The sequence below is a fragment of the Aspergillus bombycis genome (genome assembly GCF_001792695.1).
Source record: "Aspergillus bombycis strain NRRL26010 chromosome Unknown contig00049, whole genome shotgun sequence".
Lineage (NCBI taxonomy): Eukaryota > Fungi > Ascomycota > Eurotiomycetes > Eurotiales > Aspergillaceae > Aspergillus > Aspergillus bombycis.
In genome coordinates, this window is record NW_019170051.1 from 39,428 (window position 1) to 67,376 (window position 27,949).

Sequence of the window (27,949 nt, forward strand, 5' to 3'; positions counted from 1 at the left end):
TTTCTGTCAAGCAAGATATGCACAATTCAGTACCTTCATGAGATGATCGATCTCTATAGACTTGTGTAGCCTAGTGTTATTGCCGTCCATTGGCTTCACAGTCAATACAGAGCCCATCTGGAAGAAGTGTGTCGGGGTCCATATCTGCTCTGGCACAATCTTCATGGATGTTGACGTGCATTTCCTTTTTAAGCTAGCATATTTTCATTTTGTTTATCTTTGATTTTTATTTCTGTTTTGTATGTCTAATCTCTGCTGACAGTCACTGGACCCAAAGAGTCCTGTATGAAGTGGGCCAGTGCCCTTTAATCCAGCCCGTACCCGAACTATTTGCTCACAACAGTAGTAGATGCATATCGGGAAATTCAGTCATCATGAATGACTCAAGGAAGCGCCAAAGTCACGCGTGTGTTGACATATGGGCTGACGTTGCACGCCTCGTATATACTGCAAGGGCTACTGGGACGGGGGTCAGATGATACAGTTCGCCAGTGGCCAGGAGTCGATAGACACGGCTACTGAGGTGCATGTATAGAGAATAGTATGATCCGACACATAGCTTTGTTCTTTCATCTAGACAGAACGTTCATCTGCTTTGTCGTTAGTCTGCGCTCGAAGATATGCCGAGCTAACATGTGGATTTCCGAGGAGTTCAAGCGACATCGCCATGCAGAGACCATTTCTCGGAGTGCTTTACAAAGGATCTGGAAGTCATATGCTCCCAACATACCATACCTAAGTCTACTGAACGGAAAGTGGTAAACTGGCGGATACGGAGTCCCTGGTGGCCGGACAATTTCCCCTAGCGATTTGCTGGATACTAGGGGTAAGCAACAGAGTAGTATCTGACCCGAGGCATCATCTGTTGTGCATGCACGATAGTTGATAGGCCCCCAAGTTACCATCATGCTCTTTCTGTCAGAACAATACTAGTAGCTTGCTAAACTATTATCTTACAACCCAACCAACCAGAATTCTTGCAGCGCCTGTTCGGTCTGGAGTCCGTGAGCACAAGACAAAGTAGCCCTGCATGTAGCTCTCACCGAATGCAAGAAATGCGGTAATACAGGGGGCGAAGACTGGTGAAATAGACCAACCCGAGTTTATGCCTACCATACTGTGAGAGAAGCAGCGCAGACAACCACCTGACAGTCCAATAAGAATGACCAAATGATTGAGATGGCTACTGCACATGCCAACCCAAGCATAACCTAGCCTAAATGCGTATAGTCAGTCCATGGAAGAATAGTGTTGCAAATTTCTGTTACAAAGATATCGAAAACGACGGACACCCATGAATAGTGGCGAAGGAACCATAGAGCATCAATATAGGTGGGAAGGTTATCGAACTCTATGAAAGGGACTTGGGTTTTCGGCACCTGACCAGGAATGGTATGATCAGTCTCACTAATCGAAGACAACACGAGAGTGTCCATGGTTTCATCTTTCTAGACACTCGGGATTCGGCCATTGAAAAGGAGAAACGACAATCGCAATGACTTATCTCGAAGAACGATGCGCGGCCCGCACTCTTCGAGGTTTCCTAATTTGGGTCAAGGTCCTAGTGTCAATGGCTGAGTAGCTACTGAGCGTTCATATTAGATTTACTGCGAGATTTAATGAGATTGAGAGAAGCCCGAGAAGCTGAATCGGAATATTTTTATCTTATTTAATTATATTTTACCTGAAGTTCTTTTTTCTTTTTTTTTTTTCCTTTTGTGCTTTGTTTTGCCCCGTATCGTTTGACCTGCCAACTTAGGAATGATGATATTACAGAAGGACAATGTTATGGCAGAGGGTTTCTTGGTGTTCTTTTTTTGGAATTGTACAAAGCGGTTTGTGCCCAACCGCATGGAGGCTTCAAATAGATGATGATGGCTATGCAGATATAGTATCATTACATAGCGAGATGTTTCAAGGATTTTCTTCTCTGAGAATTAATTGTCTCAAGATGCATAGCGATAGCGATATGGACTACTCCGTACACAGTACGGAATATGATGTGCATGCATGTCCATGGGGTGAAATGAGAGACAGTTGGGAAAATTTTTTGGGAAAAAAAGGAGGGATCCATTGAAAAGGAGGTACTTTTTTGCTGGCCCTTTCCCTCGGGTTTTCGAAATTATCTTGAACTAACACGACTAAGGGCCCAAGCAAAGATCTGACATGCACCTCAGGTGGAATCAATGCAGATACCCTCGGCCTACTGCAAGGCAAATTGAGGGATTGAGCAATCACATCCCTTTTCTGCGCCAAGATAGACTGGATTATATTCCTTGGTAGCGGGTAGATAATATAATCGATGGTCCTGCGGGATCATCGAGGAAATCCAGCATGGTGGGCAGCGCTCTGATCTCCTCGCGGCAGAAGGCAACAATTGACCTCCTATGGAATACGTCAGGTGGCAAGTTGACAGCAATCTCTACGGTTGTTCCAGAAACACGCTTAGCCGTGTTGTACGAGGGGTATCTTGATGATCCTCCACGGCACACGGCAACACCATCGCAATTAGTTCGTTCCAACGGGTCTGGTAAATGAACCTAGTAGAGTTGCTGACCAATATACGACCATCTTGTCGACACTACGAAGCAGCTAGAAGGACCATCTGGTGTCTCTAGTTCCTTCTCTGCCGTTTCTACGAACCTCCTTAAACCTTCTGGAATTCCAAAGGAATAAAACGGCGTTACCAGTTAGTGGCATGCTAAATTGTTTATGGTGGCTCGGGGGTCAGGCCAATTCGGGGGTCCTTCAGGCAGTTCCCCTAGTGCAAGAATGGCCCCATTCCATTCAGCGATCCTCACTAAGCACCATTTCTACTGGCTAATAGGGGTCCTAACCCATGGCTGGCCTGTCGGGTACTAGTAGGGACGGGCCTGCGCCGAGTGGGGCTCCGCGTTCCCCGACTGCTCCGGTGCAATAGGAAGTCCCACTATATCTCCACTCTTTGCTTCCCGGCTGGTTGGATCACATCCCCTTATGGATCATTTCCCGACCGTGGCTACTAATGGGTGGATACTAAATATGGGGGTGGTTGTGTGTGCGGTGTCTTTCCGCGGATTCTCTTCTCCATTTCTCTGTATTCAGGCAGTCTGCCTGGTAGGTGACAACTCCAACTTTTTTTTTTTTTTTTTTCCTATCGTTCCGTCTCTGATTTTGTTTATTTTATTTTAGTTTTCTTCCCCCCCTTTTCTATTCACGCTTTTCTCATTTTTGTTTGTTCCTGCAAACCGTAGGTTTGCAGGAACAAACTTTTCGAGCCCACGTTGCCCATGTAGGGGATTGTTAGTCTAAAACCAGGGAATATGTAACCGGGGCAATATATTGTACTGGTGCTAATCCTGGTTGTATCATGTCATCTAACATGAATTCCGAGCGTAAATTTTCTTTCTGATGCATTATTGTCTTTGTCCGACGAGAAACGATTCATTTTAGCCTGAAATCAAGAGGAATAACGGAATGATAATACTAGATTTATTTATTTATTTTATTCTCTTCAAAAAGAGAGAGGGAGAAGAAAGGAAAAAGGTATACCCAGTGATAACACGCCGTAAAACCAGGAAATAGCACGGATGAGTAATATACAAGGTCACAGTTAGTTAGTTAGTTGACTATCGCAAGTCTAACGCCTGATGATGGATGTGATCCATAATTTCCTTTTCTGGCTATGTATCAACTCTGGCCTACCCACCACTTATGAGTTAATCGCGTTCAAATCAAGAAAGAGACAAAAAATCATACTCCTCGGCTTCTAGCAGATACATATCAGATGCTGGATTCATATATTGCTGAACTTGGAGGATACGCTGTGGATATATCAGACGTGTAAGATCTTGATATAGGCCTCTCCATAAGGAGTCTGCAGCCGGATTAAGCATATCATGCATAGCACCATTACGAATTACCACCTGAATATTTAAGAATCACTCAATACCGAGTCATACTGTAATGTATACAGATTATTACAAGCAGGTGGGATGGGATCTGTGAGCATCAGCAGTACACTATTGGACACCGACAATGTTGTACAGACCAAGATTTTCAGCTCAGTGGAGAGATCACCACAACGTCGCGGAAGTGATCGGTAGCTGTAGTAACAGACTACACCAGTCTCAGCCTTGGAGCGAACTGTCGGGATCTATTGGTTTGGGTTCAATCCCCCAAGTAGCATGCAGAATGGCACTGACTCCAGATAAGTGGGATGGTTCATGGACTCGACCTGTAAGTGGCACTGCCTACATGCATGTCGGCAGCAGATACTTAGTACTTGCATACTCCGTTCATCCAGAGTCTTTGCCCCAGAAGACAATGGGGATCTCGAATTGCGTACTAGGACTATCTATGGATTTACGGCGCATATGCCGGACTATCTGCTAAAAATCATGTGAGCCAGGTCGGGACCATTTACGACTCCGCAAGTTACGAGACTATTCCTTCAGTCGATAACAAAACAAGTAGTTGAGTACGCATATTATTGCATCGAGATCCAATACATTAGCGGTGAGCTGAGAATCCAAACTCAGTACATCGCCTCCACTCAGCTCCCCAAAGATTCGCCTTGTCTCTGGTAGTATGTCCTTTTGCTCATCAGTCGCCTTCCAAGTATTTTTCATATCTGGCAGTATTAATCTACACGTCACACGGGTCTAAACAAAGAAGGCTTCCCGGAGCACTGGTGGAAACCCCTGAGGTATCCTTCGAAACAATGGATGGATTTCTAGTTTAATATGTGTTTCTTTCTTTTTATTTCATTTATTTACTTTAATTACGGAGTACTTTCTTCTCGTTTGGGAAGGGGTATCACCCACGCGACTGTGGTTTGACAGTTGTGATATCCACCTGTTTCCACCACTCGGATGACTTACAGATCTGGGTAATCAGTTTAGATTATCAAGGCATACTCCATAGTCCTTACCGATTAGTCGTAGAATGCTCTTAGCGAGTTGGTGAAGGGTACTTGTCGGTAAAGCATGTAATACATCGTTATAAATATTGATTTGATCGAATTTTTTTTGAGGGGCTTGGAAGCTACGCCCCCCATCCTTTCAAGACCCAGTCTCATTTTTTCCTATCATAATTCGAGAGGTTAGAGGGGGAGTCGTACCACATTCCCCTCGGTGACATTGACTTTCTCTGTTGGCGGTCAGCCACACGCTACATGGTTAGCCACTGTTGGTGGGATTACCTTAAGAGATGGAGCTGATGAACTATCCACCAATGCAGATAACAACTTGCATGAACGGTGTACCATTGTCCATGCTGCCTAAGGTTACACAAACAATGCAGTTACGGTCATCATCGCCCAAACATACCTTGGCTTTTTCTTGTCTTGATGTATGTGTATGTAGCAAGGAAGGGAGTTAAAGTTAAAGAAAAAAAAAAGAAGCATTCTGATGCAAAGAAAAGCCCCCTGAGGTCATCCACATACCAATGGGAATCATCGCCAACCCATCAAAAGTACGGGTTGAATCGGATTGGACTGGTACTGCACAGAGCATATACATCACATTACTCGAGGGTCTGATTTGTGAGCTCGAGGAGTCCGGACTCTCAAGACCCTGTGTGGGATCGGAATACAGACAGTACCTTGACCCCGTAAGTTTCCGTACACAGTGTACAGAGTCATATGAGAAAACGCGGCCCAACCCCTGGCCATCCTTGCTAGGGCCCGTCTAACGATCGCTAGAGGCGGGGACTATGTGGGTCGCTATTAAGGCTGGACCTCCTAAGTCTTCAAAGCGGCGTGCCATGGTGACCACTGAATGAGTCTTAGACCCATTTGCTTTTCAAGCTCTTTGGCTGCTTTATCCAAACCCCGGTGTCAGCAGTCAACACAAGGGACTGGTGCCGGATGTTGTGGCTCTAAAACTACCATGCTAACCCTTGAACCGTCGGGTGGCTTGAAATCATTTCCGAGATCCTAGGTAATAGTTTCTTTTACTGAGCATAGTAATATATGTAATCAGATATCAATCGCAAACATAAAGCAAAAGAAATAGAGAGAAATAGATGGGATGGAATCATCAGCCGCATCACTGGTGTACCAGGACGTTCTGTAAACGCCTCCCCCGTAAATAGGGAGCGTTCTACGAACTGGCTACTATTTATTGCTTTGGGTATTTTAGCGTATGACTGTACAAATGGAGCACATTTATTGGTAACTCTATTAATCTTTTGCGACAATCATAGCGCTAGAAAATACTAATTTCCGCTCCACTGACCACTGAACCCGAAATTTCAGGCGTAACACCATTACGACAATGTTTCAACCTTTTATGGATTAGGCCAGAAAAGAAACGAAAGAAAGGAACCAAAAAAAGAAAAAGAAAAATAAGACAGAGAAAAAAAAAGGATCAAAATGTACCTTGCGTACCAAGATTGTCAGATGATGCCTATTGACCGATAATTATTCTCTTAGTATGACGCTTTTCTCTGATCTTTATTGTGTCGAAAGCATTTACCTCTCAGGAAATTGTTAACCCATGTATAATAATGTGTTAAATCCCTGTTTACAATATTTTCTGCAATTTGCCGTAACGGCTACCCGTCTTCAGTCGAGGCCATTGTTACCGATGGCCTCCTTTTTCTTTTTCGTTTTCTTTTTTTATCGCTCATCGTTTCTGCAATTTCCATGAAATATAATGGACGATTTATTTTTCCTAAGCGGGGTGGATCTCCGGTCCATTCCTGACTCGTCTTCGCTTTTAGTTAGTGTGGAGGCCCTCCCATCCGACAGCAGGCATTATTATTAGTTCGCGAGGATAATTACGGAGTATCGTCAGAGGGTATGGTGACCAAATTGTGTTAGCGGATAAAAACTAGTCTGCGAGTATGGAGAAGGCAGAGTAATCATGTTTTAAATTATTTTCTGATGGTGGTTTTTATTGTCTGAATTTCGCGTCGTCAATACTACTAGTACTATCGCTCACTTCTGCCTTTCTTTTTGCCTCTCAGCGACCACTCGCATCCGTTCACTCATTCATACTCACTCCTCAATTGCTGCCTTCCTTTTTACATTTTTTACAGTTCTTATTTGTTTTGTTTTTTTCTTTTCTTACACACCCAACCATCCAACCTCCTTCTTTCTTAGTGACTTACATGGCTGCGTGTCTTACCTGTTGTCAATTCGAATGATAATTATTTGAATTTACCTTTTTGGTCCATGTCAGCCCCCGTCCCTCTTTACCAACTGTATTGACCCCTCAATAATCTATCTGCATTTTCCTCTGTTTTGATCTATTATTTTTATTTTATTTTATTCCCTCTTTCTCTCTTTTCAATATTTATTATTACCGTCCTATCGTTATTATTTCCCTGTGATCTGCACCATCAAACTATTACCCCCCTCAAGACTCGCTCCGTCGTCGACCGCTTCTTCGCAAGTCTCCACGGCCCGGCCCTAAGTTTCGTCTTAGAGCTGGTAAAGTGTTGGTAAAGCTGTCACCGCGTCAGGGGCTCCTTCAACTCGGCCTCCGATCATCCTTTCGTTTAGCAGTTCCCACCAAAACGGGTCCGCTCCTATCACTACAGTGATCACGTCCAATCCTCTGGGTCTTCCATCTTGCTTCCAGATCTGCTTCTCCTCCACCTTCCTGGGAACTACATGACCACCCCCTTCCCCCTCCTCTCCCACTCATTCCTGTTCCTCATCTTTCTTGCATCTAATCAATCCCACTTAACCTCTGGCCCCAACCGGTATATCGATGGAAGAGAACCATATTCGTTTCACTTACTGTGGACTCAATAACGCTTGAACTTCGAATGATGATCACCTGCTTTGACTGAATCCCTTCCGAATATCATTGGAAGAGATATCCTTTACCGCCAATACAACTTTATATAGGGTGAGATCCCCCGCGGAGACGTCTTGCCCCTGCGACGGAACAAGACCGGCTGATAGAAGCCCGACAGTCATCCGAACTCTCTTGATACATCTGCTGGCAGAGAAGGATAAGAAGAGACACCATGACCGTCTCTTACGATCACTCGTCGTTGCGGAACGCCGCACCGACGTCAATGGCTACCCTTGAAGACCGGTTTGAAGTGATGAAGGAAGTGGGAGATGGTAGCTTTGGCAGTGTTGCTGTGGCTCGTGTACGGACGGCTGGTTCCAACATCGCGCGGAGAGGAACCATGGTAAGACCCGCTGCGGCATCGTGGGGAAGCGTCGTTGTGCTGACCTCAGCATCAGGTTGCCATTAAGACTATGAAGAAGACCTTCGATTCATTAGCTCCATGTCTAGAATTACGGGAAGTCATCTTCCTACGGACCCTACCCGCTCATCCACACCTCGTTCCAGCTCTCGACATCTTTCTCGACCCTCTTTCCCGCAAGCTACATATCTGTATGGAATACATGGATGGTAACCTCTATCAACTGATGAAATCTCGAGACCACAAGCCGTTCGATGGGAAGCATGTGAAGAGCATCCTATACCAAATTTTGTCGGGGCTTGATCACATCCATGCTCACCACTTTTTTCATCGTGATATCAAACCGGAGAACATCCTTGTCTCCACATCCGCTCCGAGCGACTCTGCTTTCAGTCGTTACTCTAACCTAGTGACTCCCCCTCAACCCCTCCAACATATACCGTGAAAATTGCCGACTTTGGCCTCGCAAGGGAGACCCATTCCAAGCTTCCGTACACTACATATGTTTCCACAAGATGGTACCGTGCCCCTGAGGTCCTTTTGCGTGCAGGTGAATACTCCGCGCCTGTGGACATGTGGGCTGTCGGAGCTATGGCCGTTGAAATCGCTACATTAAAGCCATTGTTTCCCGGTGGTAATGAAGTTGATCAGGTTTGGCGAGTTTGCGAGATTATGGGTAGCCCAGGTAACTGGTACAGTAAGTCGGGCTCCAAGCTCGGTGGTGGTGAATGGAGAGATGGCTCCCGTCTTGCTCAGAAACTGGGATTCACTTTCCCCAAGGTATGTCCCCCACCATATACCGACCGAGGTAGAAATTGACCCTCTTCGCAGATGGCACCTCATTCAATGGAAAGCATCCTCCAAGCACCCCAGTGGCCAACGTCTCTTAGCCACTTTGTTACTTGGTGTCTGATGTGGGATCCCAAGAATAGGCCAACTTCGACACAAGCCTTGAATCATGAGTACTTTGCAGATGCTGTTGACCCATTGCGGCCGAGGTCCTCAACTGCCCGACTGTTGGGTCGGAAAACTTCGGACAAGAGCTTCAAATCTCCTACCCGGGAAAACAGTGACTCGCCCTCTCTTACATCCAAGTCGTCGTGGTTCAGGAGATCGTTGATCGGAAGGTCTGATAGCGATAATGAGCAGTCAAAGCAGCCTGTTGTCTCATACAGCACGGCCCCTGAGACTACCAAGACTAAGCCTGCGCCCAGTAAGCGTGCAACTTGGGCAAATGGTGCCCCGATGCCTATTTTGCCCTCGATCCGACCGGTATCCCCGCTTTCCAACGCAGTCACAGCACAAGCAAATTCATGCTTAGCCGGTGACAACGGTAAAGCGAGCAAGAAGATCGGCAGACAGCTTTCGCTCAACTCCCATGGCAATCACTACGCTGATGTCCATAGGCAAGAAGCGGAAAGGGCTTTGAATGGCGGAAATCCTCTGGTTGGTGCCAGCCAGAAGGAGAGTTTTTTCTCTCACCTTCGCAAACGTGCTCGTAGGCTATCTGGCCGTAACCAGGGAAATGTGGGAAGCGACAATGTTGAGGCTAATGCTGGTTGTATGCCTTGGTCGAATCGTTCGTCTTTAGCCTTGGACACAGCCAGTGCTAACGACGCCAAGCAAGGCTCTGATCTGTCGGAATTGGACAAAGCCCTTCAGGGTGTGAAATGCTCTCTCGATTCGACTGCACTTGGCAATGTTCCTGTCCATATTACCTCACCCGTGGAGGGTGTTAAGAGACAATCCATGCCTCAAGGATCTATACGCTCAATGGGAGACAGCCCCGTTTCAACCAGTGGTACTGGTGCGCCAATCTCTAGCCGCACTCGGCGTGCACTGCAGCTCTCAAGTCACCCTGTTCACCGCTACGAAACGCCAGAAGAGGAGGATGAGCTCCTCGATGAAGCCTTACACTCGGCAAGCAAAGCTGCGAGGCGGCTAGCGCAGACTGAGGTATCGTCCGATAGGTCATCGAATTATAGTCATCAGGCCATGGGAAACGACAACTCACGAGCATTGCCTAGTCCGTATCCTACCCCCTCTCCATCGGCAAAATGTGACGGTGTTTCCTTTGGCCACTCTGATGCCACTCCGATTAGGCGATTGGGTCTTCCTGATGGCAAGACAGACCCTGCCACAAGTACGCGCCAATGGCCTACCCCGCCTTACGAAGATGGGGACTGGAACCATTCAGGCCCTACAAACTTCATGACAGGGTCGACCTATAGGTAGTTCGCCCTGTGAGCGTTGTACCACCGGTGGATGTCGTGTTTTGATATTTGATTCCCAGTCTTGTTTGGATTTATCAAAGAGAGAAAAACGGGAGGGGAGACGCGCGGTAATTGGCGATCTAACCGAGCATGGCGTACAGGATCTGGTGTCTTGTGTTCTTTCGTCTTTCCGGTGATTGGTGTTTTTTTGTTTTCTTTTTGTTAGCCATTTTTGTTTCTTGTGACAACATCTTCTCTCCCTATTTTTGCATGGGGCAAGGATTAGCCCGGGTTCCTTTTCATTTGTCTTCATTGTTGTCTTCATACCCCAAAGGCCTTTTTAGATATAGTTGGCCTCGCAACCTGGTTTCGGCATGCGGTTTTCATATCTTGTCTTTCGTTTGCGGTGTTCTTGTTTGCACATTGTTTTGATACCAAATGCGCGAGTCGCGAGGTCTGCTATCGTTCTTTATATATACATATATGCATTGTTTGCCCAACATGTCTTGTTCACTACCAACAGCTTTTTGTTTTCTTTTGTCACTTCCTGTCATCACTACCGCTTATACACTTCCTAAACATCTTTCCCTAGCCTCTCCTTTTCCCCTTTCATCCCTTATTCTCACCTGCCGATCATTGCATCTCATCTAGGGAAGTGATGTGATCTCTCTGCGAAATTTTCGATTCACCTCATGTACAATTTTTCTTGTTGCTGGGAAGGACCACTGGTGGCTAGTCTTGGGCTCTACACACCTTGTAATATACTACTACTTAGATTCGGCTGTCCAGCCGTATGTTTATACATATATACCTAATCAAACAGGCCATAAAGTGCTCCGTACGGAGTACTTTACATCATATCATGTTTACCTGGCGTAGGATCGACAGGTGTAGCAGTTGATGAGCCTTGATGGGAACGTGGAGCGGGCCGGGAATAACGATTGTCCGCCTTTCACAGAATTTCCATAGCAAGTGCTACTTTTGTATGCTAGTTCAACTTATTCCTGTGTAGCACATTATCTTAATATTGGCTATGAATATTGTGCTCCTGTGAATAGATCGCATATTCAAGACGTGTTGCTATCTTTTCAAAGAGGTCACCATACATTAGACTGACTGATTATTTTGGGACTGAAAAATACTCCACTCACTCACGGCTGAACAGATCGCCGCGGAGCTATCAGGTTGTGTGACAATACCCACATAATTCAGAGTCTTTACTTCCGACTCAGCCTCGATCGTTTCGATTTTATTTTCCTTTTCCTTTTCTTTCTTTCTGTCTTACGTTGTCTGCTCCAATGGCGGCCCAAAGGCAGGCATCGTCCGCCTCCCAAACCCCACATATCTCGCCTGCAGAGCTTTCTTATCTCTACACATCTCTTGCTCTTCCAGGTAACCCAATTCGACCGGATGGACGCTCGGCGACACAATTTCGGCCCTTGACAGCGGAGACTGATATCCTTCCCGGAACTAACGGTAGCGCACGTGTTGGTTTTGCGGACGGCACCCAAGCAATCGTCGGAGTAAAGGCAGAAGTAGAAAAAACAGCGGTCTCGGCAGATGCGCTCAAATTGCCGCAACAGACCCAGGAAGAATACGCAGGAAATACCGACGGCGAGGGAAGTCAAGAGTCGAGTTCTGGACATGGGTCATGGGTGCAGATGTCGATCGAGATCCCAGGGTTCCGGGATGACGATGCTTTGCCAGTTTTCTTGTCCGAGATGATGCGAGAGCCTCTGGTTGAGTCTGTATCAAGTGAGGGCTCTGGAAATGGCGAGATGGCTGGTGGCCTGAAGGGAAGGCTGGTGATCAACAAACGGTGGCATTGGCGTTTGTATATTGATGTAAAGTGCTTGTTAAATTTTACTGCGTGGTCGACTCTAATGCTGTTGATTTAGGTTCTTCTTCTCTCCCAACCTCAATCATATCCGCTTCCATTACTCTCCTTAACAACTCATCTGGCGCTCCTGTCGACGAAGCTTCCGAAGTTGAAGTCCCAAGGCGAGGAAGATCCGTTTTTCGATGATGATTGGGATGCTGCTGAATACCTGTATCCACGCTCTACCTCGACGGTATCCCCTACTTCTTCCCAACAAGTTCGCCCCCCAGTAACGTTGCTCGTCGTCTCTGTGGGCGAAAACATTATCTTCGATCCTGATAGAGAGGAGATTGCTGTTGCTGATACGGTTCTGGCCATCTCTGTTACTCGGGATAGCAATTCCGATAGCCTGAAGCTCGTTTCCATCCGCACGATCGACCCTCCTTCCAGGTTAACGCAACCTGGTGTGCCTAACTCGGAAAATGTGACTACGTTAGGTTCTGCAGCTGCTGCCGAAGAAGCTGCCACTCTGAACCCATCCACAGGCGAGGAAGAGGTTCCAGGAGTTTGGAGGCCCCGTCGTGGAGGTGTGAAGAGGAGCACGGTTGCTCGCATGGCTAAGCTCGTGCTCGAGAAAGGTGGTGTTGGTGAGGAGGTTCTTGAGGGTTTAGAGGGCGTTCAAGTCGGGTGAATAAATTGATGCGACACTTCATTGTCCCGAATACGGATGACACCTTGCCCTATGTGCGCCCTCTATACGTCTTCTACCACATACTCTTTGTCGGCGGCGATAATAGGAATACTCAGCAGAAGTATGCGTATCGCTTCTGATTCGCTACAATGTAGGAGGTCTTCTGTGCGCTTTGCGTGAATACCCTGGCAGCAGGACCCAAGGCAATTACTTACAGTGCCGAATCAGCAGCCTCCCGGCAAAGATGGATCATCACATCAAAAGACAAGAGACGTCATGTACATAATGAATAATACAATGCTAAGACAAAATCCAAAGATATGCAAAGCTAATCTACATAGTAAGCTCTCCAGCAGTGTTTATACACCCCAGTCGCCCAATCATCCAACCACCCATCCACACAACCCCAATATCGGCACAGGAAGAGCCACCCTTACCAGATGCCTAACCATTTCTTGACAGGCATCTTCTTTCCCTCCCAATCAACATATTCCCCATTTCCTTGCTTCGCCTCCGCGTCAGCAGCTATCGGAGACTGATCATCAACCACGTCAGTTTCAGTCTTGGCCTGCTCCTCAGTCGGCTCCTCCAACCCATGAGCAATACGGTACTGTCGTCTCTTCTCCGCATCCTCAATCCGCTGGTGCCGCTTCTCCCTCGTTTGTACGGAGGTATGCTGCACATGCATGCGGAAAACAGCCAGCGCCTGAGAAACTGTATCAATGGGGTGCCAAAGAAGATCCGACCAAGACGGAAGTAAGTGCGCAAATGGCGACGATCGCTTAAAGTTCGTAGTGAAGGTAAACGTAGCCAAAGTTGTGAGTACGCTCTAAACAACCACATCCGATCAGCATTGAACCAAGTATTAAACCCTAAAAGTTCCATAATTCACAAAAAAGAGGGGGGGGGGGGGAACTCACCATCGCAATCCAGATATGAATCCACCGATTTGTCAAAAACTTATACATAACTGTGCCCTCAGGTGGGAACATATTCGGGTACTGCTTGCGCTCCTGCTCCTCCCTCTCTTTCTCCGTGAGCTTGGGACCATAGTTGATCGGCTCTCGGCCAATGACTCTTCCATTGCGTGTTTGCACAACCCTGCGCGCGGGGTGCGATGGCGGCCGGAACTTGTCGGGCTGTTCTAGGACTCGCGGCTTGCTGTTGTCTGATGCGCAGCGGCGGGTCGTGGTCCTGATGCGGTGGTGGGTTGCGTTTGCGCGCGAGAGGGACTGGAGGGCCCGCGTCGACGGGATTCCCCGCGGTAGGAGGAATTGTGGGATTGTGACCGGGGCCATTGCTGTGCGTGTTGTTGGGGGAAGGATGTTGGAGGTGGAGTGATCGCTCTGCGGAGTTGGAACTTTTTTCCCGCTGGGGTTGACGCCGGTGTTTAATCACGTGATTCACGCATATGTATGAACATTGGGGTTGTTTGATGGAAGTTGAACCTTGGATTTTTAATTCGCTCCTTTGATATTGTTCTTCAAGATGGCTGACTGGAATATATACTGCTTCTATAGCTAGAAAACTACTGCAAAGCAGGGGCATTGTGATACCAATGCAGTCGACCGCATATCTCCAAGCATACCTTTATTCTCGATACTTATTGCTCACTCGCGAACCACTTAATTACGTTGCACATTAGAAAGAATAACACATCAAATGGCCTATTATTACAGGCCAATCGATGCCATGTTCTGACAAACCCACGGATGCATACACAAGGATTGTCCGGAGTTGACCATATTTCGCTCATGATAAAGAGCAAGAGAATCTGACCCTACGCTAGAGCTTTTCCAAGATAGGCGGATTTCCCCCGAGTTTTCAGATGCTTCATTCACTCTTAGTCTTGTAGTAAGTTAGTGTATGTCTTTCTTTCCCAAACATCTCATTATATGCCCCGGAGATGCACTTTGTCAAGTTCCTCGGCTAGGGCTCTCAATGTCATGCGCGACGATCAGTAGTTCGGAACGTCAAGTCTAAACTATAATTACAGCTTGGGGCTATTTCAGTAGTAGTCCTTGTACTATTTGAAGTTGATTGGCAAGACTGGCCCAGAGTTCTAGAACATCTAACTTGGTTCCATGGAGGAAAGAGAACACAGTTATTTGTCACACTGTCTGGTATGTTTTAAGCATTTACCTGGTATGCCATTATGAGCCCAACGGGAAATACTAGATTCAAGCGAGCGTTCTTTTCCTGTCAAGTTGCACTCAGGTGAACTGCATTTCCTTACTGTCGTTGGCTAGAGATTTCATACATGACAGACAAGATAGCGTATGTATAGGACCACAAGACGCATGTTCTCTTTGGTTTACGAAATCCAATGCTGTATTGCAGCCGTCCACGGAGGCGAGGAAGTATGTGCATCTCTGTAGAGCTGAAACCAGAGAGGTTGACACGAGGGTTCATCAGCTTTGAAGAGTAACACCTTTACTAGGGGGAAGAAAGGCGAAAACAGGAAGAGATGTGGAACTATATTCTATACACTCAAAATGCTCCTAGACCACTTCGTGCAAGCAGCCTAGCTGAAGGTGACGGAAATAGGATGGTGCAAGAGAATTAGAGGTTCGATGAGATTTTTCAAAGAATCTAATCTTGGTAGCAATTGGGCTGCTAGGCTTGTACAGATGTTCTGGAGAGGTGACCACACGGTTGGGGCAGAGATTGATTCACCCCAGGCGGCCGTCTAGGAAGAGGGTATCGTGGGCTCCCCCGGCTGGACAAGTTGTATTCATTGAATAGGATTTATCTTAGGTAAAGAGCGGGATATAACTGCCTCAGGCTCAGACCTCAATTCGGGCCAAAGGCGGCGGCTGGACACACAGACCAGTTCACGAGAATTCTGCCCGTTGGGGGACAAATAGCAAGGCAGGCATTTCCAAAGGCCGGGTCCATCCATTTCCGCTTCGGCCCAGTTCTCCCCGTAATCTTTTGTTGGGTCAAACACCGTCGAGGTATGAGATCATACCTATGCAAACCCGGCCTTTGCAAAATGACTTTGACTGATGCTCATCGCAATAGTACCGTAAAGAGAAAGATGTAATAGGGCGTCGATTACTATACGAGACAGGGTTCTATTCCCGGGCAATGTAAGCATACGTAACGTCGTTGCATCTTTTGTAGCCGTATGAGACGCCGTCTCCCCCATAAAAATGCAGAACCAAGGAAACAAAAATAGGTGCTGAAAAAAGACACCGGTTGTTTCCCTTGTCCCGAGAGAGCCCGTTGAGTGCTGAATCATCCTGCCGCTGATTGGCCGAGGCTAGAATCACGGGAGGCCTCGGGGGCGAAGACGGCGCTTTGTACAAATTGCTGCGATCGCAAGTTTTTCTTCCTGCCCGTTTTTTTTTTTTCTCCTTCAGTTGATTTTCCTCAATTCGCTTTTGGGATACCCTCTTTTTGTATACTATCCTTTTAACATCTTTCCAGTCTCTTTAGACTTTACTACACACATTCACAATGGGCAAGGACGCTGGTTTCGCTCCTGGTAAGCTACCTCGCTCCCTGGCTTGCTGCTTCCCCGTTGCTCGTCAAGCGCGTCCCATCCTGTCATTCACTGCTGGTGTCCAAACAAACACGAATTGGTTCCTGGGATTCAGTGAATGATTGTTACTGCTGTTCGAGGAGCACAAAAATTTCCCCAACAGCTCTGTGTTCTCTAGACAATGGACAGTCTGCGACTTTTCTCTTCGCATCCCATATCATTGAAGAATCAATATCTGGATGCGCCCACAATACACAATTATTTTGAGCAACATGACCAGCTTTGACATTTTCTGCCTTCTTACTACCATCGACATGCGCGAGGCCGAACTTGAGGCTGCAGAGAAAGCGAAGCAGACGGCTAACATCCTATTTCCTCCAGGTGACTCTGCCAAGGGTGCCAAGCTCTTCCAGGTAAGCTGGCATCGATTCATAGAAGGCTTGCTGCGCAAAGGCTAACATTATCTATAGACTCGCTGCGCTCAGTGCCACACCGTCGAGGCGGATGGTGCCAACAAGGTCGGCCCCAAGCTCAACGGTCTCTTTGGCCGTCAGACCGGTTCCGTTGAGGGCTACGCCTACACCGATGCCAACAAGCAGGCCGGTGTCACCTGGGATGAGAACACTCTGGTATGCATTGTTCTTCGTGCTCCCGTCAATTATGGGTTGACTAATTCCATGTAGTTCAAGTACCTCGAGAACCCCAAGAAGTTCATTCCCGGTACCAAGATGGCCTTCGGTGGCCTCAAGAAGGGCAAGGAGAGGAACGACCTCATCACGTATGTTTACTCGTTATGTCTTGCTATTACAATAGCATTTGTGTGCTGACTGGTCATGCTCTATCAGTTACCTCAAGGAGAGCTGTGCTTAAACTCTCTTTTTTAACGTGAATAAAATTCTTTCTTCGACCCGGTTCAAGCGACTTGTCGCGTCGGATCTGATACGTTCCCAGATCCTCGGCAGTTTGACGGACAGGGCATGTAATATTACTCAATACCTTGTTTACTCGCAATAGACGTGATTTTTCCTTTGTGCGCAGGATTTGCGGGTTTCATAGAGACACGTTTCCTTCACGAGCTTGTCTATGGCGGCCCATAACCTTTCCACATTTTCCTCTCGATGGTCATGTTTTTCAGCTCTATGTATCATGGTTAAGTTTCAGGCCGTAAGGCTGTAATGAATAAAGATATCTCCTCTCATGACGACAGTCTTCTCTTCTCTCACGCTCTTGTTTGGACTAACCACAGACGCCCGTTGAGTTCCCGTGATTACACCACGTGCGTCATTGGTTTATCACGTGGATGTATGGAAATCCCGATTCGGGCACTTTGGGTTGGGCCTTTATTCCCGAGATGTTCGACGCTCACTTGCCGGCCGTTGCCTTGATCCGACTCGAGCGAGAAGCCCCTCAAGGTTCTTACGGTGTGAAGATGATTTCTCTCTAGGAGCTATCATGGTCCACTTGGACGAGTCCTGTCCTATCGTCCTGGACCAGCAGTGGGAGAGTTATGGCAAACTGGTGGTCGATCCCTACCGGCCGTGGATGTTATTGGACCGGCAGATTGGACTGGATTTCTCGAGGGAACACTCGCAACCAGTGTTTCAGTGACTAACCACGACGATATCTTACCACTAGTCTAGAGCAAACCTACCAGAGGGTACCTATCCCCAAGGACAGGACAGTAACTACGATGGACCTGTACGGAACAGTACGGGTCTGGAACACGTTGGCACATGACCCCCTGGACTGTCCACCGCCATTGGCCCAGCCACCACCTGCGCCCCTCTCTTGCTCTCCCGATAAAACAACTCAAACCCCAAAGAGCGATGCGAGGGGGGGGTATCGCTGGTTCATTCTCCTTTGGTACCTGGGCACGAAATAGAAAGGAACACGAACCGCATTCCTTTGAGAACTTGAATGACTACCCGCAGAACACTTGATGATATCCTGTTGTTGGTTGATTCCAAGTCGTCAAAACTAACGGCATTTACAGCGGACTGCTGATCACTGTGCCACAACGTTTCTAATGCAAGCGCCTCTGTAACTGCTGCAAGTACTCCGTATCTACTACCTACCCCGGGAAAGCGAGCGTGACTTGTCGCAACCCAGTTAGTCGGCCGCTCCGTCCTCAGGCATCAAGGCCTCGTCCGCTGGCATCTACTCCCTTTCGCATTCCCATGTCTTGCGTCTGTCCATTCCTGTATCTTCGTTCTGACCTGCAGACTACTCTTCGTTACTTGTCTTTTCCTACCTACCACCTGTTTACCTTCTCCCCACCACTTATCGCGACAGCGCATAAGACCGATCCCGTCTCGTCTTAGTGCGCTTGCGACTAACCCCTCCACAAACTATCACCTCACCGCGACAATCTAGGAACTGTTTTCGTCCACTCAAGTCGTCGCTTCAGCGTCGCAACGATTGAAGTGGCTTTGATAACGTCGTATAGGTTGTGCGCAACGCCGTCCACCATGTTGGATGAGCTGGATAACGTCTTTGACGAGCATCCCTCATTGGATGCGTCGCTCGAAGACTTTGAGAACCCAAATAATGCTCACCGTTCTCCGGCGTTTGGTCTACCGTCACAACATTCAGGATTTCGGTCAGAGGAGTCCGACGTGGAAGAAGATGACATGACTCCTAACGGGGAGCGCTGGTCACCCCCAGGGTTTCGGAGGTATGACTACGTCCAAGGCAGTGGGTGGTACCGGCATCAGCCCTATCTGCGCAAGGTTGATCAGGATCGATTAGGACTAAAGCCCACTGTGGGGTTAAGTCCATCACAATCGCGAGAACCCAGCCCGCAATATGAAGACGCTCTGGAGGATCCCATGGCTGGTAAAAGGAGCAGTTCTACTGATACAGGGGACCTTACGATCGCTGCCAATGTTCCACTGCCGAGGGACGCAGACTCACCGCACAAGGTTCGGTCACCTAGCCCACGCCGGGTGCCGGAGACCAGTCCCGCCCCGGAAGGACTGGAGTTTGGCTCGGATAATAATCTAAGCAATTGTAGGCTTTATCTCGGTTTGAACCCTGTCCAGCATGCTGGCGCGGGATACTAACGAGTGGGCCTTTCTCAAGATATCCGGTTCGCTGTGCGCGCAGAAGTTCAGCAGCGCGAACCCTTTGTCGCACTCTTTAGTTACTTGCGATCCAAATTCGATAAGATCACTAGCTCCAAATCCAACACCACCATTTCCATTCTGGTAGCCCTACTATCCATAGTATTCATGCGCGCCTTGTTCTTACCCAGCGTACCGCAAGCAATCCCTGACCTGGTGAAACTGTCGGGCTTTGCGCGGTCTTTTGAGCCTCTGATATACTATTCAGAGAATGGTGTACAACAGATAGGGACGTTGCAGGAGACCGGTGTTGCTGTCTGGGATCTGAGTGAGTCGGTTCGCGGTACCAATATGACCAGTGCGCCGATCATAGTGCGCCAGCTGGATGAGTTGTCCGAGTCCCTGAAGTCGCTGTCGTTAGAGTTGACGCGCTTTTTCGCTAATGTGGACTCGGACGTGGACTCAATCTTGCTCGTCATGGATTGGGCCAAACGGGAGCTGGAGACATTGTCATCCCAACCGCCCAGTACGCTACCGTCTATCATGCTTGACAATATGCACGATCTTCTGGCGCGACTCGGCACGCTAGAGCGTATCACCGTCCCGGATGGGGATGGTGTTAGTGGCGAGCTAAACACTCCGACCACCTTTGGCCACGTTGTAACTGCGTTGTTCGGTCAGACATCGGCCCAGCGTACGCGCTCCACCCTCACACGGACCTTCACAGAGTTCCTGTCGGTACTTGAAGAGTCCATTAACAGCGAGTTGACCCACTCGACTGCGCTTTTCGCGCTATTTGAATCTATAGATCGTCAGTTTCTCAATATTCAACGCACGGTTGTGCGTGAGTCAGATGCCCAAGAGCGTGCTGAAGGTGAAATGCTCAGCTCTCTTTGGACCCGTGTTCTTGGGCCAGACGCAGCCGTTGTGCGGAAGTATGAGAAGAACAAACGGCTACTCGCTAATGTCCGTAGCCGGACGGTCGCCAACAAGCATCTCCTCATGGATCACCGCGGCCGGCTCCTTACTCTTAAGGTCAACCTGGAAACTCTACGACGAAAGCTCGTCAGTCCACTCGTTCGGCGCAACGATTCCGTGAGCTTTGCTGGTGCTATTGATTCAAGTGGTGGTCGGAGTAACGGTCGGATGCTAGGACCGGTTGAGGCTGTAATTGAAGGCCAGATTCGTGGATTAGAGGGCAGCTATGATTACCTTCGATCTGTCCGGGAGAAGCAGAAAGCCAAGTTAATGGAGATGGTATATGGATCAGGACGAAAGCTACCGACTCACTCTATGCTTGCCGACGGATCAGATGACTCAGGTTCCGATACCATCGAAGGCATTTGAGAAGGGGGCTGAGATCCTATATTCGTTGCAGCGTTCGCTCCATCGCTATCCGCATTAACCTGGCTTTCCTTCTCTCACATATCTTACATTGTATTTCATGGCGTTAGTCCGTCTCTACGCTCATTCGGGATTGGCGTCACGGGTTACTACTGATGCTCGGTCTGGTCTGGTCTGATCTGCTTGCGTGTCTCGACTGTTTGGTGGCTGGCGTCTACAACTGCGGTACTAGGTCATCGCTTCTCTCATTTCCTTCTCTGCATTGACCGGCGAAAGCGAGGCAAAAGCGATAGACGCGTTGGTTGACCATTTCTGTGCTTTCTATGACTTCTTCTCGGAACCTTAACTAAGGATGATTGCTTGGGCGTTCATTGATCTAATCCTTGTTTATATTCTGTTTCTCGGGTTGGTGGACGATTGGAAGGCATTTCGTGGTGTATGGGTTTGTCATTAATTTCAATTAAGCCAGCTCTCCTTTTCTGGCTCGTCCCAAGATACGTAGCCTTCTCAAATTTGAGTAGACACATATTGAAGGTATCGATACGTTCGGTCAGTCGTGGAAAAATAGTTATGTATGCACAATCCCGTCGGCCACTAATTTCGCCGGCCCGGAATGTTTTGTATTGATTCCGCATCGGAGTAAGTCCTCCAAGATTACGTGCTTCCACCCTGGTAATTAATTCCACCGCGCCATTCGGGGTGCATTTTATATCGACATGCGCCTCTTGGCTACAGGCAGGGCGCTGCGCGCCACCAGCAGCAGATGGGCAATCAGCAGGAACGTGCGCATTCCGTTCTCGCATGTCTCGCACATCTCGGACCCTCTCCGCAGAACCTGGAGCTCAACAGCGGCTCTCAGAACCCAAGAATCTACGAACCCGGATCAGAAGCCGGATCCTCGGGTCTCCATAAAGAAGCCATCTTTAACAATTGAAGATAAATCTTATCCCACAGACCAATGGACCAACACTCCCGATACGATCCTCTCCCACGTCGGAAGACGACTTTACCTCGACGAGAACCACCCTCTCGCCATCACCCGGAAGCTAATCGAAAGCCAGTTCCCGGGTCCCGTCTACGGAAACTACCACGAGAAGAGTCCCGTTGTTACGACCGCGCAGAACTTCGACGTCCTCGGGTTCCCGCTGGACCATCCCGGTCGTAGCCGCACGGATACCTACTATGTCAATGAGAAGACCGTGCTGAGAACACATACCAGCGCGCACCAGCAAGCATACTTCCAACAGATCAACCGGAATGAGAAATCGCGTCCCGAAGAGGTTGGGTACACTGTTGTTGCGGACGTCTATCGCCGAGATGCTATCGATCGCAGCCATTACCCCGTTTTCCATCAAATGGAGGGCGCCATGTTGTGGAAACGGCCCGACATTGAGCCCTTAAAGGCTGCTGCGGAAACAGCTGCCAGGATCACGGACGATCTCAACCGCATCCCGACTCACGACGTCGCCGTCGAGGACCCCAACCCCACCATTCACGCAGAGCGCAACCCACTGCAGGCAGAGCACCACAGCGCGGAGGAGGTCGAAGCCATCGCGGCGCACCTCAAACGCTCCCTCGAGCGAATGGTGATCAAGATCTTCACCGAAGCCAGCAAAGCCGCCGCGGCCGCCGACGGCAATAACGCTACGGAACAAGAACCGCTGAAGGTCCGCTGGGTAGAGGCTTATTTCCCCTTCACCAGCCCGTCCTGGGAACTCGAAGTCTTCTGGCAAGGCGACTGGCTCGAGATCCTGGGCTGCGGTGTCATCAAGCAAGAGCTGCTGATCAACTCGGACGTGCCAAATCGCATCGGATGGGCCTTCGGGCTCGGCCTCGAGCGCATCGCCATGCTCCTCTTCAACATCCCGGACATCCGACTCTTCTGGTCCCGCGATGAGCGCTTCCTCTCCCAGTTCAAGGCCGGCCATATCTCCCGCTTCGAGCCCTTCTCCAAACACCCTGCCTGCTATAAGGATGTCGCCTTCTGGCTTCCTTCTGCGGCCGTTAGCGGCGGTAGCGCTGCCGGCGGCGCGGTGCCAGTCCACGAGAACGATATCATGGAGATCGTCCGTGGTGTCGCGGGCGATCTGGTCGAAGACGTCAGACTTATTGATGAATTCACGCATCCGAAGACAGGCAAGAAGAGCATGTGCTACCGGATCAATTACCGCAGTCTGGAGCGCACGTTGACCAACGAAGAGACCAATGACCTCCATAACCAGGTCAGGGAGAAGCTTGTTGGCTTGCTGGGCGTTCAGTTGAGGTAATCGATTTAAATCGGCATGTTGTCTCATGTGGTATGGATCCTAGTATAATATCCCACGATTATTTCATGATTGATCCCTGTGTACCTTTTATCTGTACAGTATTTGGAGAATAAAGTTTTCATCTCGACTTCAAGGTTGATCGTAGTCTGTTGTTTACTTGATCTTACTGCCGAACTGTAGGTGTGTTGGATAAATTTTGCTAGACGGCTAGAGTAAATCCAATCGAGCTGCTGAACTGCCCTGGGCTCTTGTGTCTATAACATATTGGTACGTGCCCTTTTGGTAGATTGCATTAATGGTGAGACATACAATACTACCGGTTTAGCTTGATACCCGATTAAAAATGAAATAAATGACCATGTAAAGCTTTATGAGAACCTATTGGATGTAGATGTATTATCGATGCGAAGAGAGTTTTACAAGCACCAATGTATATAAACTATCTCTATAGAAGAACATTAAAGGTCATCCGCAATATGGACCCAGGGCAAAAAGCGTCGAACTGTAGTCAATTAAGACACTACTGTGCTTGTTGTCGCTACCGTTAACGAAGTGGGAAGATACTCAATGCTCTTGCACATAGTTCATATCGAAGTCTACAACGCCGCCTAAGATCGCCCAAGGGCGAAGGAAAAGAATAGACAGAAATATAGTAATGACCGATCCAGTCAATCATCTATTAATGTAGATCATCATGACCCGTTACCGAAACGACTCAGCCCAACGAACAAGCAAAGCAAGGAAAGGAAACGAAACCCAGGATCCAATACTGTTCAAGTAGCTCATATCCAAAAAAAAAGCCAATCAGACCAACTTTTTTTTTGTAGAATGACAAGACCAGATCATTGCATGTATTATACAGATATAATGTGATATAGTGAGAGGTGAGGGGTGAGTTTCAAACGCCTGACATGAACATGAAAAAAAGACAAGAACTACGAAAGGAGGGCAGACCGTAAGCCCTCCGATCGTATGCAAACAAAATAGCCGGTGTATCATACACATGCATTCATAGAGAAAAGACGTGGTATCACGGTTACCATAACTGGTTATTCCTCGTCATGATGAAAGGTATTCGGTATATTATACAGGTAGAATAAGAGATGGTAAGGTTGCGTTTAGAGGAAACTGATGAGGTGTTTGTGTGGGTGATTGATTTAGTCGTTCTTGACAACGCCGACCTTGGCAGCCTGGAAAGGTTTCTCGTTAGTATCGTGAACCCCATTGACGTTAGTATGACAGGGAAGGGGTTGTGCTTACTCTCAGGACACGTCCGTTCAGCCTGAAGCCCTTGCTCTGAGTATACATGATATCGCCGTTCTCCTTGCCCTCAGCCTTGGCCATGAAGGTAGCCTCATGCATGTTGGGGTCGAACTTCTGGGTCGTGCCATCTTCAGCAGGCTCGCTAGGATCAAACCTCTCCAGACCGTGCTTCTTGAGGGCATTCATCAAAATGTTCTGAGTCATGTTCAGGCCGGAGACGAGATCCTTAATGTCCTTATGTTCAGGCTCATTGGAGTTGAGCTTGGCCTCGGGCACAGCCAGGAGGGCACGGTCGAAGTTGTCAATGCTCTCGAGAAGATCAACGGCAAAGCGCTGGATGGCGAAGTTGCGCGCATTGTCCATATCACGCTTGGTGCGTTCCTGGAGGTTGAGGAAGTCTGCGACGGAGCGGACATACTTGTCCTGTTGCGTGGCGGGTTAGCGGAGCTGTGAAGAACAGGCTTTGTATGTATACACATATGTATATGTATGAATGTAGTTGGGAGGATAATCAAATCATCAGGAGCATATTGATTTGCTTTACCTTCAAATCGACAACCTCCTTCTCCTTCTTTTCAAGCTCCTTACGAATGGCATCCTCGGGGTTCTGGGACTCTGATTCAGCGTTCTCATTCTTCTCCTGCTTGCCTTCCTCGGCCTTGTTCTCTGTAGAGTAGTTGCGGAAGCTGGGCAAAGGAGCAAATGGACGGAGGGTTTGCGGCTGGAATTGTGACGTGCGGCTAAGCGCCAATGGTGCTGAAGACGCCGAACGGACGGAAAGGAGAGAGCGGGAGGCTTGGGCCTGTCTGAGGATGGTACGCTGGAACATTGTGGCGGAGGGATTTGAGAAAAAGTGAGCAATTGCAGGAGAAGGAAGTGATATGGAGCTGTCGTGCTGAGAAGATGGGAGAGTCAGCGATATCGCTAGAAAAACAGATATTTCGGCATAAATCACCTGACCGCCTTGGCTGGTTGGGAGGAAAATCCTCGGGCCGATGCGCCATTCTTGCCTCCTGCATGCGGAGTTACTATGTGGTAATCGATAGTGTAATAGAAATGCTGTACATGTATTCTAGGACCCTAGGCTACAATTATAATTGATGCGTTGTCGTTGCCAAGGGAGGCGTATGAATCCTCATGGTGATATATAGTCAAGGAAGCAGACTGTTCGGATAGACGGGACTCTTAACTCCGCCGCTTCTTTGGATGCAGTTGAAGAATGTTTCAGACTACGAAGTGTTCTTTGTAACATCCATGCGAAATATTCCCTCGTCTATCTACTGACCAATGGGTGAATAAGTAGATAAATAAAGTGGAGACGGAAAGAGAAGAGTGATTCATAGACGTTAAAAACAAGGAGGTATATAATAATAAATAGACGAATTATTACCAGAAAATGATAAAGCCAAGACAGCGTGGAAGTTAAGGTATATACACGAACATTACCCCCCTGCTCTCAATCCCCCTTAAAAAGCCAAACCGACCGCGGACCGACGATATGTCGTGTAGTAATCGTGATCGAATTCATCGTATCCGTTCTGTGGATGCTGCTGCTGCTGTTGTTGACCTTCAAAGATGGTTGGATAGATGGCAGGATCATCAGCTTGTTTAGGTATATATGGACGAGAAAAGCACATAGGTACGTCTAATTCCTTTTGCAGACGGGGATCAATGTGAGACGGACGACCTGGGGCTGCTGTAGTATTACTGGATAAAGATGGAGTAGCCTTGAAGCCACCTGTTAGGCTGGTCAGACTTGAGGTGATGGTGGATCCACTAAGGGTACGGGAGCGGATGCGGAAGGGGTTTTTGTCGGTGAAAGTGGACATCCAAGGGGATGTGGAAGAAGAGAAGGGTGAGGCCTTGTTGCTTGACTGGAAGAGCCATTGAGTGACGCGGCCGGATCGGGTGGGTGTTGTTGTTGCTGAGTTAGGGTTACGATTCTCGGAAGGGGTGGTGGGTGGTCGGGTCTCGGTCGGTGTCGTCGGGGGTCGTTGAGTGGTGCCAGATGAAGGAGAATCTTCCACTGGGATAGGGGGTAATGGCCTGTCCTGCAGGTTGGTGCAGGTGGTGTTGGTAGGAGTCCTAGGGGGTAGAGTGATTCTGCTTGCTTGTGACTCTTTGTAAGACTCCGGCTTCGACACTACCAATCCGCAACCATTGGCTGTGTCCAGCCTAGTGTGACCAGAATGATGTTGACTTGCAGTCGGATCATTATCTGCATGTGAACGGGCAGAGAAGTGAGGGACTAAAGGGTTATTGAATGGAACTTGTTTGTCCATGAGCTGTTCCATGGTGGCTAGAGAGGATCGCCGGGATCCAGAGCCGACAGGTTTCCGCACTAATTGAAAGGAAGAAGAAGGTCGGTGGGATTTGGCGCGAGATATACGGGAGACATCAGCGGATGTTCTCAGAGTGCGCGAAGGCCGGGTAAGTATTGGGCATTCTTCTTCTACTTGAAAGGTATCAAACTCGGGAAGATCTGGCAGTCCATTGCCGGAGGCCTCGAAGTTCAGTTCTAGGGGACGAAATTGCCCAGGCGAAAGGATAATAAAACTGTCAGGATGGAATCCCCTGGGAGAAGTTGCGAAACTGGAAACTGTTCTGAATTCCGAGGGCCCGCTGATTCGTAAAGGAGCAGTTGACTTTCTTTTGAAAGTGAGACTCGCTCGTTTGGACCTTTGCGATGACAGCCTACTATCCAGCTTCAGTGATGGTGTAGACGATGTCCAGGCTGGCGCACTTGGCCTGGGGAGAGAACTGTCGACGGCGAGCTTCATCGGGGGAACGAGACGAGGCTGCGTATGACATACTTTCATCTCTCGCTCGACCCCTAAGATAAGAGAATGTTCAGCAACTTCCTATAGTTTTGCCGGGGGCAATATGCTTAGCAGGTATATTAGGCATACATACCCTTTCGCTTCAGAGATTGTTGGTGGTGGAAGCTTTCATCATCGCTCCCCGAGCCCGGGCAGAAGAACAAGCAGGACGAGATCCAGCCAGCGCATACCGACCCTGCTTGTTCAATTGCCCGCTTCATGGCTACCAGTGGTTCCAAGCCGTTGGTCCATCATCCAGTGGGGGTCCCAACCGTACGGAAAGAAGGAGAAGGGGAAGAATCAGATCCAAGAGGGACAGGCAGGGCACACCGGGCAAAAAGCCCCAAGTGAAAAGGGACCCCAAACGGGTGGACAACAATCAGCTCATAGGTGGCTGGCATAAAGCAGTACTGAAACCCTTGTGACCGACCCCGCGGCGGTAAGAATATGGGTCAGAAGCGAATCGGATTCGGTCTGTCCCTTTGTGCTTATGCATTGTGGGTGACGGTCAAAGTATGATGAGTTGGATTGATAAGACCAAAGAGATGAGACAAAGAGGTACCAGACCAAACGGAGAGTCTCCTGACTCGTCACGTTGCCTTGATTGGATCCCCTCCTCGACAACGTGTCTGAAGCGGTCGATCTGCGGCGTGCTGACCTGCATGTGATTTGTTGGTTATCACGGCGCTAAACTATTGGCTTCGCTGAGGCACCCAGAGTGGGCGCCTAAGGACGCATTGCCATTTGCCCCATTGAGCTTTTGCATTTGAAGGTGCATCCGTTGAACACGTTTCGCCAGTCACAGCTATCACCTCCCAAATGACGTGTGATTA

General features: G+C 48.5%; 8 protein-coding genes across 8 annotated transcripts; 5 read left to right on the forward strand and 3 right to left on the reverse strand.

The window, feature by feature from the left end:
* Positions 1–7,962: 7,962 nt before the first annotated feature.
* Positions 7,963–10,386, forward strand: ABOM_006087 (meiosis induction protein kinase (Ime2); the record flags this gene model as incomplete). The annotated part of the gene is made up of 4 exons (XM_022533216.1): positions 7,963–8,133; positions 8,189–8,592; positions 8,667–8,931; positions 8,983–10,386. The coding sequence occupies 4 exons, from the start codon at positions 7,963–7,965 to the stop codon at positions 10,384–10,386; spliced, it is 2,244 nt and encodes a 747-aa protein (XP_022388583.1).
* A 1,276-nt stretch (positions 10,387–11,662) lies between these two features.
* Positions 11,663–12,874, forward strand: ABOM_006088 (exosome non-catalytic core subunit RRP42; the record flags this gene model as incomplete). Its single annotated transcript, XM_022533217.1, has 2 exons — positions 11,663–12,208; positions 12,263–12,874. 2 exons carry the CDS (start codon positions 11,663–11,665, stop codon positions 12,872–12,874), a joined length of 1,158 nt encoding a protein of 385 aa, XP_022388580.1.
* A 433-nt stretch (positions 12,875–13,307) lies between these two features.
* Positions 13,308–14,172, reverse strand: ABOM_006089 (uncharacterized protein; the record flags this gene model as incomplete). The annotated part of the gene is made up of 2 exons (XM_022533218.1): positions 13,308–13,703; positions 13,795–14,172. The coding sequence occupies 2 exons, from the start codon at positions 14,170–14,172 to the stop codon at positions 13,308–13,310; spliced, it is 774 nt and encodes a 257-aa protein (XP_022388579.1).
* Positions 14,173–16,336: 2,164 nt separating this feature from the next.
* On the forward strand, positions 16,337–17,231 carry ABOM_006090 (c-type cytochrome; the record flags this gene model as incomplete). The annotated part of the gene is made up of 5 exons (XM_022533219.1): positions 16,337–16,364; positions 16,743–16,774; positions 16,832–16,990; positions 17,045–17,139; positions 17,207–17,231. 5 exons carry the CDS (start codon positions 16,337–16,339, stop codon positions 17,229–17,231), a joined length of 339 nt encoding a protein of 112 aa, XP_022388620.1.
* Positions 17,232–18,829: 1,598 nt separating this feature from the next.
* On the forward strand, positions 18,830–20,770 carry ABOM_006091 (uncharacterized protein; the record flags this gene model as incomplete). Its single annotated transcript, XM_022533220.1, has 2 exons — positions 18,830–19,370; positions 19,443–20,770. The coding sequence occupies 2 exons, from the start codon at positions 18,830–18,832 to the stop codon at positions 20,768–20,770; spliced, it is 1,869 nt and encodes a 622-aa protein (XP_022388621.1).
* A 713-nt stretch (positions 20,771–21,483) lies between these two features.
* Positions 21,484–23,034, forward strand: ABOM_006092 (phenylalanine--tRNA ligase; the record flags this gene model as incomplete). Its single annotated transcript, XM_022533221.1, has 1 exon — positions 21,484–23,034. One exon carries the CDS (start codon positions 21,484–21,486, stop codon positions 23,032–23,034), a length of 1,551 nt encoding a protein of 516 aa, XP_022388618.1.
* A 1,157-nt stretch (positions 23,035–24,191) lies between these two features.
* grpE (mitochondrial nucleotide exchange factor MGE1) lies at positions 24,192–25,126 on the reverse strand (the record flags this gene model as incomplete). Its single annotated transcript, XM_022533222.1, has 3 exons — positions 24,192–24,224; positions 24,295–24,720; positions 24,842–25,126. 3 exons carry the CDS (start codon positions 25,124–25,126, stop codon positions 24,192–24,194), a joined length of 744 nt encoding a protein of 247 aa, XP_022388619.1.
* A 637-nt stretch (positions 25,127–25,763) lies between these two features.
* On the reverse strand, positions 25,764–27,337 carry ABOM_006094 (uncharacterized protein; the record flags this gene model as incomplete). The annotated part of the gene is made up of 2 exons (XM_022533223.1): positions 25,764–27,130; positions 27,211–27,337. The coding sequence occupies 2 exons, from the start codon at positions 27,335–27,337 to the stop codon at positions 25,764–25,766; spliced, it is 1,494 nt and encodes a 497-aa protein (XP_022388624.1).
* Between the last annotated feature and the right edge of the window lie 612 nt (positions 27,338–27,949).